The 11,475-nt window shown below is 32.9% G+C and overlaps 1 protein-coding gene across 1 annotated transcript; it reads left to right on the top strand.

Moving 5' to 3' along the window:
* The first annotated feature begins 1,764 nt into the window (after positions 1-1,764).
* Positions 1,765-6,445, top strand: LOC148598796 (uncharacterized). The gene is made up of 4 exons (XM_088561408.1): positions 1,765-2,226; positions 2,934-3,100; positions 3,998-4,134; positions 5,930-6,445. Exons 1-4 carry the CDS (start codon positions 2,033-2,035, stop codon positions 6,401-6,403), a joined length of 972 nt encoding a protein of 323 aa, XP_088417534.1. The 5' UTR covers positions 1,765-2,032; the 3' UTR covers positions 6,404-6,445.
* Positions 6,446-11,475: the final 5,030 nt, after the last annotated feature.

Below are 11,475 nucleotides of genomic sequence, written 5' to 3'. Positions count from 1 at the left end.
TCGTGACCTCATATGCTGATTAAAACAATAACTAGGAATTGAGAGTAGATCAATAGTTTCCTGCTTTTGAATCATTGTGCAATGTATCTCTTTACATGCTTTATGTTGACTGTAAAATACCCAAAAAAATTATAACATCATGCAGTGCATTTTATATGAAATGGTACATTTGTAAGGTTGTGATCTACAATTAGAGAAGTGGAAACTAGAGAAATATTAAACAACTCTGCTATACCAAAAACAAAACACAGAAGATTGTCTGTGGTCCTTTAATTGTGGGATTTTTTTTTGCAGTTCAGTTAACAGCAAAAAAATTCGCTACACCAAGAGGCCTTGAAATTACAAATAAACTGCTTATTGAAATGGGCATCACAGAATATGCTCACAAGATATAAAATACTTTATCAAACTAATCATAGGTTAAACAGTAAAGTCATATATTTTATACAATGCAGGTGGTTTTATTGATTTGATACATACAGATACCATCATATCAAAATTATACATGTACATGAAACTTGCATTTACATAAACCATACAAAATCACAAATGAAAAAAAAGGGGGCTCCAAAGATTCCTGAGTATACGCAAAATTCTCCATGCACATATAAATTTGTACATACACAGTTAGTTGTTTTTGTTGTACATTAAGGGAACCAGGACTAGAACAATAAACAAAAAGAAAACAATCCAGGGATAACGACTATTTACCGAAAATAGACACCCTCAACTAAGGCCGAGAAATAATCTCAATAACACGCGAGCAGTGATTGTAGAAACAACAGTACAGAAAATGAGCAACCCAAACAAAAACAACAATACTTGGAGCATTAAAATTGCTCACAAAGTTGTCACGTGTTAAGTTCAATGTAGAAGAAAGAGGGCAGGAAAACCAAGATACAGAGAACAAATCGGTTCCCAATGTACAGATGGAAATACGATATATATATACCGATCCCTGATTTCCTGGTGACCACTCTAAAACTTTTATAGTGACGACTTTAGTATTGAAAACCTTTTTTTCAAGATTCAGAAAAAAATATACGAGTGTGTGTGTTCATCGTTAGTAAAACGATCTTACAATGTACGAGACTGTTGAGGACTGATGCACTACCATAATTATAGAAAGATGTTCTATATGTTTCCCATTTGGTCACTTGGGGACAATTTCAATAACGAAAAGACCAATTGTGTATTGTTTAGATTCAGTTCTACTAATGCGTAGTAAATCCTCTCTAAATTTATTTAGAAATTGTTACAAAACTTATATATCAGACGAAAATTGTGGAATAAATTTAATGTACCAGGCGATCCATCAAGGGTACATACATGTATATCTAACAGTCTTTAGAAGTTCTTATTGGGTTGTAATATATGTATCACAAAGGAACTTGTATTATTTGCTAAATTTGCAACAGTTATATTTGATTCAACATTTAAACACTTGATAATTATTAAAAACGTTTCATGCATCCCATTTCCTTTGCGGTTAATCTATATTGACAAATCTGCAGACAACAGTACTCATCGGATGTAAAACAATCAACCCATCTATTGGAATAATGATACTTGTACCAGATATCATATGCCGTATGTATTACATGTACGAGGTAAACGGTACAGTTTGTAATTCTCAATGTGTTTACAAGTTTATTTTAGATCTTTGACCTTAAGTTGTCTTCCATTCGCCGGAAGACAGACATGTTTTCAATGGTACCTCATCTGACGTGTCGAACTATCAATCGGTTACGTATCGACTGGGAAAGAAGGCACGATATCATTTTAGAGAATTTTTTATTCGGTCCGCCTTTGTTTTGTAACTAAGTCAAACGTTAAATAGTTCTTCATGTGTAATTTTATATAAAACACTCTCGTTGTGCACCGTTAAGTTCTAAACAGAACCAATACGTCAACGGATTTTCCTTACTGGTACTTCAACTAGTTCTAGGCATTTTTGACAAACACAGATTTCAGATATCACACGCCAGACGGAAGGAAATAGTAACAATAAAAAGAGCCAAAGTGAACCAGCATGAAGCGCGTGTTGCTGCTTGTTCTATTCATCTCGTTTGTAAACGCAGAAGAGACTGAGAATGAGAATCCAGACGATGTCAAAGTTGTAACTCTGGCAACTCCGCCAGAATGTTCAAAAACTCTTGGAGAAAAAGACATTGCGATATTCGACTTTGACATTGTTTACAAAGTTGGCGATAGAGAGGAAAACAGGTAACATCGATTACAATTAACTAATGTGAACAATTTTAATATTCTTTATTCGTAGGTTTTGAATTTCGTATCAAATTATGTTTTTTATCAATTCAGCGTTCAACTTGTACTATCATAATTTTACAATCAGGAAAATTGAAATCTCTCCTTGATCAACAGTTTTATCCATTTTGACGTTGAGTTTGACTTGTCTTTGCCTCTACATTGCAATTATGGTGACTGTAAGAAACAAGATGGATATGCAGCTTCTTTAAACTGTTTTAATTGTAATTTATTATCCTTGCATATTTACATCAACACTTTAGGCAATGCAGCTGTACGTCTTACTTAACTGATTTAATTATTACTTTATCTCATATGCTTGACTCTACACAATTATTTTGTTTTTGTTTTGTTTTGTTTTTGTTTTTGTAGCGTGGTTACCCTTGAACATTAGTACACCAATTGTTCATTTTATGCATACATGTACATTGTGTACAATCACTTTTCAAATGAAGTATAACGAAAACTGACATTTAACTTACAAATAAAAGTTTCCTTTCTAATCGCAGGTCTTTGTTGTATTAATAACAAAAAAAAAAAAAACATTAAAAAACTATCGTTACTCAACACTAAACTATTTAACGACCACGAACTCACTGAAACTTATCAACTTAGCAACCCACTGCAACTTACATATACATACATATCATTTCTCGTTTTTCAAGTCGATCTAAAGACCAGGAAAGATTGCCACAAACATTGCCAATGGGACAGAAACAAATGATGGTTTCTTTAGAAGAAAACTTGATCGGCATGTGTGCCGGGGAACAGAGGAAGATTACAATACCCCCGAGCAAAGGGTTCGGAAACCAAACTATCAAACTGTCGGGAAGTTAGTTAAATTAAATTTATACCGTTTTAAGGTTGCCAACAAAATTGATAAAATAACCAATTTGGCCACTCGATGACCAGACATAACTACATTGTACATGTATATCGGAAAACATTGAAAAGCTTTATTGACTTACTAGCACATAACGAATATTTGAGGAGTGGTTGTTACACTTCTTCAGACGTTTAGGTTTCCCGCACGCACGATACCCAAACGCATGCTAAACGCTCATCAAACCCACGATAAACGAACGCTTCTATCGTGCGTTTAAACGCACGATAAGAGCGTTCGTTTAAACGCACGATAGACGAACGACGAAAAATAATAATAGTGACATATAATGCAGACAGAAAAAAAAATAGAAAATAAAATTAATGAAATAATATAAATTTATAATAGCAAACAATATAAAAAATAACAATTAAATCATGGAAATAATTAAAGTACAAAAATAAACGAACGCTTCTATCGTGCGTTTAAACGAACACTCGTATTGTGCGTTTAAACGAACGCTCCTAGCGTGCGTTTAAATGAACGCAAAACGATGTGTAAACGCACGATAAACGATGCACGAACGCTAAAATGGGAAACGTGAACCTCTCAAGGAGTGTATATTGTCATACTTTGACATACTGTATTGTATTTACAACATATATCGTATTATAAATTACGTATCTACATTGACAATAACACTCACGGAATCATTAAAACGAATTTGCATACTTTGAGTTATCTTTATGCTTTTCATGACGTGTTCTATTTCAATTAGTACTGTACATTTAAAGTGCCATGTTTACATTAAGAGCCTTCGATTCAATAGGAATCAATAATTTTATTTATATGCTGTAAAGATTTTAGTTATATATACATTGTAAAGGACTTTCCATCCGTATTCAGATAGGACACTTGAAGGAGAGGCCACCATTATCGTGGATGTAAAGTTACTACAGGTCATACCGACGGGCGAGGAAGACATGAGAAATTTATTCAATATGATCGATGCCGACAACAGTGGGAAAATCGAGTTTGAAGAGGTAACATTGGAGTTAAAGATTTGTCCTGTGTGTATAGATACATTAACAATGCACACGTACTTACTTGTACTGATGAAGATATATTTTTAATGCACCCTAGAAGATATATGCATACAGGCGAAGAGAAAGGGTTATCGTACAAATTCAACCATGCATTTTGAAGTCCAATTGTTTTTCAAACTTGTAAATATTAGCTACAGGTACATGTTGACGCTTCTAATGTCAATTTGACATCCTCATTTTTTAAATGTAATTGTATTTTTATCATGTTCGCTACATTGGTACATGTATGTGCATCGTCTCTGTTTTGTATTATATGTTTGAGCCATGTACATGTACGTGTAACTGGAATTTGATGCGATTTGATTTACCCATTATTGACGCATTATTACTTTTTGCCGATATGCAGGATGATAATGGGTTTACAGCTTCATGTACTAAACCTACTATAGATGCGATCATTTCTAACCTTTCATAAAATTGTTCCAAAATTGTCTATAAAACAGTTTTATGACAGATTAAAACAGTGCTCGTACAGTTCTAAAACCAGTTCTTCTAGCAGTTCTAACAGAGCCGGTCTTAATGGTAGACTTGTTCTCATAGAGCTAGCTCTTCTACTACAACTGTTTTCGTAGAGCCGGCTCTGTTAGAACTGTCAGAAGACCTGGCTCTAGTAGTAGAACTGTTCTCGTAGAGCCGGTACTGCTAGCAGAACTGTCGGAAGAGTTGACTGTAGAACTGTTTTAGGGCCGGCTCTTCTGACAGTTTCCTGAGAGGTTAGAACTCATCTCATCTGTATACGTATATCAATAGGCCAACCATTATATCATGGCAATATAGCAACATCGTGTGGACATATAACTCGAGTCCGTTGAATACGCGTTCGGTTAATTTGTGCAAAACGATACGATAGCAACGTCGGCATAGGGTGAAGGTTTTGTCTATGTAACATGCATCGTTTAACTACAGTTAAATATTTTTCAACTTGAAAGGGGGTGTATTCCATTTTTACCCGTATTCCTTTCTGCTTTCTTCTGTTTTGTTTGGAAAGGTCTGTTGTAAGTTTTAAAACATGTTATGTACTAGCAGGTGTTACATTCTGTGGATGTTTTGTCACTATATACAGATGGTATCAGTTATAAACTCTCGCAAAACTGTCCAAAAAATGCCAGAAAAACAGTTCTATGACAGATTTAAAATAGTTTTCAGACATTCTAAATTCAGCTCTTCTGACAGTTCTAACAGAGCCGGCTCTGTAGTAGACTTGTTCCCATTGAGCCGGCTCTGCTAGAACTGTCAGAAGAGCTGGGTCTACTAGTCGAACTGTTCTTGTAGAGCCTGTACAGCTGGTAGCACTGTCGGAAGAGCTGGCTCTAGTAGTAAAACTGTTCTCGTAGAGCCTGTACAGCTGGTAGAACTGTCGGAAGAGCTGGTTCTAGTAGTAAAACTGTTCTCGTAGAGCCTGTACAGCTGGTAGAACTGTCAGAAGAGCTGGTTCTACTAGTAGAACCGTTCTCGTAGAGCCTGTACAGCTGGTAGAACTGTCGGAAGAGCCGGTATTGCCAGTAAAACCGTCAGAAGAAATGGTACTAGAACTGTACTATGACACTTTAGAACTGTCCTAATCTGTACGGTATTAACATTATTTGATCATAATTAATTTGACCCTTAACTTACAGTTTATGCAAACCTCTGCCGCGTGGGTCAATTAGGTTCAAATCAACACCCAGATGAGCCCCTATCAAAGTACATGTACACTGTAATGTGACTATCGTTGTTTTGTAATTTTATTTAGATTGAAACGATGATCGACTTGTACAGCTCCATGTTGGAAAATATAGACGGCGTAAGAGAGTTATTGACAAACATGTTTCAGACTACTGACAAGGATGGAGACGGTACCACGTCATTCGAGGAATTCTATAATTCAGGACAATTATCTCCAAATATCAAAGTAGACACATCACAGCTGGATAATTATTACAAACAAGTCATGAGGAAACTTCAAGACGGAATTGAATCTTGTCCTGTATGTGACGGAAGCTGTCCTAAACAGACATGTCCACCCGGAGAGCAACCAATGTGTGATCATTGTGTGAATAAAATGCGGCAGAGAGAACTCGCCAAACAAAAGGAAGAGGAAGAAAGATTAAAAGATGAAAAGGAAGCAAAGGAAACGGAACAGCTATCCGACGACGGGAAATCGGAAAAAACTAAGAAAGATAGGAAGAAGAAGAAACTGGACGGACACGACCACGATGAACTGTAAGGATAATTGTACATGTTATTAAAACACAATTGAACACACGTAGTTATTGTATGCATAGGGGATAGTATAAAGTCCTTTTGTCCATTGTAGCCTTATACATTTAATACCAAATACATTTGGACATACAATTAGAATATAGCACTTTAGTATTAAATACAGTCATTACAGATCTGTACTACGGAATGAATGTTTTTATAACTGTTTGTTATATTTACTGTATCTCGAAAAAAAACACAAACAAAACAATAATATAATATCACAGAGATGTAATTGGTGAGCAGCTAATCTGTCAAGTTTTATATAAATCAGAAGTTGAGAATGGACGTTTTATGACCAATAACCCATTCTACAAAAACGTATTATTTTTGGTATGATATTAATTTCCCAGCCTGCCAACCCTAGACCTATAACATATAATTAACGCCTAATATATAGGTTCGAAAGTTCAGATCCGATTTCTGAAGTGAAGGTTTTCTTTTACATATTGTATATTGATACGAGCGTTCCTTTGCAAGATAACAATAAAACAGTAAGTAAGTATTTTGGTAACAAAAGACATCAATAACCATACTCCTTTTAAAATATAAATCACAGCATTTATTTTCAGTAATAAATGGCTTAGTTTGTATATCCACTCAGTAAGTGAAAACCTAGAGCGTGGAAATGAAGTTAAAACTTCTTACATGTATAATCATTTTAAAAAAAAAAGTGTATCAAAAGGTTCGTGATACATCTGAGTTATTTCTGACGTAGAAATGATAACATTCAAATTTTACAATAGAAAACAGAAGAAAAATACTTTATACAAAATTGGAAATAGACCAAAGTAAAATTGAGTGTATCAATAAATTCTCTAAAAAAACTTTAAAAAAAATTAAAAGTGGGCCACCTGTTGCAGACATTTAAAACAGACAGTACACGTAGGTCGAATGTTCAATTCTCATTTCTGCATTAAATGGCAGAAATTGTCTCAAGGAGCAAGACCTAGGATAAGGGACATAATTCTTAAAAATCACTGGAACGTTTGTGCCAAGCATTTTACATCAATCTCATCTAAGCACCAGACCTGAATTTCTTTTATTCTATTTTAAATGAAAGCTTGATAGGCTTTGGTGATATTGAATATGATACGAAACATATCATTGATTTCAAGAGTTATGTCCCTTACTCCAGATCTACCTCCTTAAATATGTTTACTATTGATCCCTTAAAAATCTGAATTGAATCAAATGTTTATATAGTAAACACAAAACAATTTCGATCGTGGCCACTTTTTACAGTGTAACATGTATCAACATATACAAAATCTGCATAAAATTTTAGAAATCAACAAAAATACATTTTAAAACACTAACCAAAGAAAAAAAAATAATAATAAGTACTGAAAACAATAACGATATCTTCGGATACAATGTATAAACCAACGACATATACATATAAACATACACGTGGACTCAAAACATGAAATTAAAGTACACAATGGAAGCACAAAATGGAAATAAAGTCCGATTAATCAATAATAATATATTTACATGTATTTTATCGTTTCTTTTATATGCATTGCGTGTTTGTATGTGGAATAGTTAAGCAAGTTCATAAACCGATGCTTGAGCGTTTTACCATAAAAAAAGTTGGTGATTGGAATAAAGTTTGAAAGTACAATGTTTAACACTAGGTTCATTAATCAAAATCATTAAATATTAAATGATTGAATCGTCGGACAAAAAAATTACAACAAACAAATCATTCTATGTCAAAGTTTGTTTTTGTGAAAATATTAATCAGTTGTTTTATGATACTTTTGATATAATGTCTTTTTTGTGTGAAGAAGTCTTCTGACATCTCGGTCATGCGAAATATTTTTCATTTGTCTGCATCTGTGCACAATGTAATCTGAGATTTGAAAATAAATCACATTTGTCTTCCTAAGAAAATAAATATTTTTTACAATTTATTTCAGAAGGTTTCGGTTTGTCCATCAACCTGTCTGACAGTATTTATCAAAGATACTGTTAAAAATATACAGTTAACTAATTGATTGGTCGCTAATCTGTCATTTTATATAAATAAGACATCAAGGTCGTAGATTCAGTGAATAAGAGGCACTTACCGTAATATATCATCCTTGTTTTGATATTAAGTAGCATGGACCGTTTGATTAGTTAGTTATAGATGTAATGAACGTCCATTCATGAGTTCGAAAGTTCAAATTTCCTTTTTGAAAGGTATAGACGTACATTGGTTAAATTGAATCCTTTAAAACGAGGAAAAAACTATTAAAATTCCTTTATAGAAAGAGAAATGTACCATAAATATGAATATATGGTTACCAATACAGGGAGAGCAAATATAGTTTGGCGAGTGAACTGATTATTATAACACATTTGCTTTTATTTTTTGCATGACGACAAATTTAAGAGCAAAATAATGTTGAGACCTCTTCCTGATAAACATACTTCCCATTGCAGATAATTCAGTTTTTAAAAACGAGTCTAAATTATACATGTAACAATTGTAAACCAGTCATATTTTTCATAATGAAAAAATACATTGCAATAGTTCTGAATTTACGATATGAATAATATCTATCAATAAACATGACTGTTCAATATAATATAATTCAAAGAACCAGAATGATATTAATGTACGTTTTATGACAATTGCTCACAGCCAATCAATTTGATTTGAATATATTTGGTTGAATCAGCAAAAACGAAAATCATATTTAACTTATCCGAACGTCTAATACGGATCTGCTGATTCAGCTATTATTTGCTCATTTTACCCAAATGCTGCGCTTAGTTAATTAAGTAATTCAAACAAAAGGGGGTTCCAGTCCCTCGAAAATACCATGCAAATGTTCATAGAAAATCAAACATTATGTACAGAGACATACCAAAATACTTAGTCACTCATAAATGTCCCTTTACTTTCTATGAAAAATCATATTTAAAAAATACCAATAAAGTACATGTACTTCTCAACTAATTTGGAAGAAATTTAACCATTAAACAAAGTAACTTTTGAAATTTGGTGATGTTCTATAGTATCAAATTCAGAACTGTCAAGAAGTTTCGCAGAGGAAAAAAAATCAGTGTCAAAAATTCAGTTTAAACAGTGTAAAGTTGTTATATCACATATTGTAGTGGTAATTAAACTGCCAATGAAAATCTTTTAGATGGTAAAATTTCATAGTAAAATAGTAACTTTAAGAATCGAAATTCATTCTATTTTTTAAATACATATCGTGTTAACAAGACTCTTTGTCTGGAGCTCGAAATAGTTCTCGTCAATCATTAGTGCATGCACAGTGTTGTTTGTGTTCGTTGATGTAGTATAATTCTGAATAAATCCGAGTCCAGGTCTTGGTGTAGATTAATACACATTTGGCAACGCTAAAAGCGGGAAATATTACTTAATTATCTTCTTTTGATATTTAATATTATTTTGTAATGAAGGAACCCGTGAAATATTACAAAATATTTTGAAAATACAAAAAAAGATTCTATCATACGCACCGGAGCAACTGACACAAAATTTAATAAATAAATACAAAACGATAGTAAGAAAATTAGTAATCGTTGTGCAAATTTAGAAAGATGGAGTGCATAATAATCTATATGCAGCATTCAAAATTAAGCAAATCTACATTTGTTTGACAATGAATGGTATGACTTCACACAAAATATCTCTGAAACACCGATCGGGTCGACAGTTAATTTACAAAAACCACCAGAGCATACATGATTGAAAAAATAGAGTAATATCCTTTGACAAATTATATCCTACAAATCAACTGTCAGATGGTATACATTTATTAATAACAGACCAGATGTACAAATCTATTATTGATAAGGCATACAGTGACCTACAATGTCAAAAAGTTCTAAACAATGTCAATGACCATCAGTATTGGAATAAAAGAAACAAACACACCAAAAAATGAACGGAAATTCCGGGCTGCATTGAAACTGTACGGAACGAACTATAGGAAAGCTCGTCCAATATTTTCCTTAAACATCGTTACGGAAGATTAACCAATATAGAGAGAAGTATAATTGTCGAACAAAAATCTCGTGTTTCATACGAAATGCGTCTGATATCTACAATTATCACATTATCTTATACAATAAATTTGAAAAGATTTAAACACGAGGAAAAAACTGCAACTGCAAAAAATTACAAACAAACAAAAAAAAAACAACAAAAATAAAATACTACAACAAACAAACAAACAAACAAACAAAGGCAAATACATCAATGAAACAATTTTAAAAGTCTGCAAATCCATATAAAGTTTCAGTGTTTAAATTTTTAATGTCATTTTGCACTCGGAAAATGAATTTAAATCGTTGCCTAGGCATATGTGAAAGAATTCCATGAAATAAGTTATAGAATAAAGACTACAAGTTGTTTCAGGGAACTGCCTTTCGATAGAGTTTGATTGATAATGCGTTCCACGTGTCTTGACGTTGTACATGAACCAAAGTAGGGTTAGTCAGAATTAAGATTATTTTATTATGGAACTGGGTTAAACATTCAATTTCTATGACAATGTTTCAATCATTGCAGTAATATGTCTACGAAATTATTATAACAGTGCGTGGTCAATATATTACATTACCCAGTTTCCTTCTTTATTAGAAAACAGGCAAACTTCTTCGGTGACATACTAAGGGAGAAAGAAATCATGGTCACAAGAGATGGTTTGTTTGGCATTAAAGGTACATCATTGAAAAATTATTATACAAGCCTATTAAAACAGTGTATTGCCGAATCAATGTGGTCACAAAACAGGTTTGACTGTATGTTTTCTTATAGATTTACTATAAGAAAAACTTGCATGTACAAATTAGCAAACAAACAAACAGAATTTTTTTTCTCAAAAAGTTAATATTGAACATTACTTTTATTTATTTGCGATAAAATTAAAGCTTGTTTCTTTTCTCCTTATATAGTTATTGTATCTTGTATAAAAGCGAGTTTAATGACACAACATCTGGATGTGATCATTAGGGCACTGCAAGTGTTTTCTCAATTTACAAACTAGAACCATAGGTTTTAAAATCCAG

Source organism: Perna viridis, chromosome 14, assembly GCF_037379345.1.
Source record: "Perna viridis isolate PV_CMFRI_1.1 ecotype Kerala chromosome 14, ASM3737934v1, whole genome shotgun sequence".
In the NCBI taxonomy this organism is placed as follows: domain Eukaryota; kingdom Metazoa; phylum Mollusca; class Bivalvia; order Mytilida; family Mytilidae; genus Perna; species Perna viridis.
Note: the sequence above shows the minus strand (reverse complement) of the source record. Positions and strands in the feature narration are given on the sequence as shown.

Coding starts and splice junctions, on each gene's coding strand:
- LOC148598796 (XM_088561408.1), top strand. CDS start 2,033: ATGAAGCGCGTGTTGCTGCTTGTTCTATTCATCTCGTTTGTAAACGCA. Junction 2,227..2,933: donor GGCGATAGAGAGGAAAACAG/GTAACATCGATT, acceptor TCGTTTTTCAAG/TCGATCTAAAGACCAGGAAA. Junction 3,101..3,997: donor AACTATCAAACTGTCGGGAA/GTTAGTTAAATT, acceptor ATCCGTATTCAG/ATAGGACACTTGAAGGAGAG.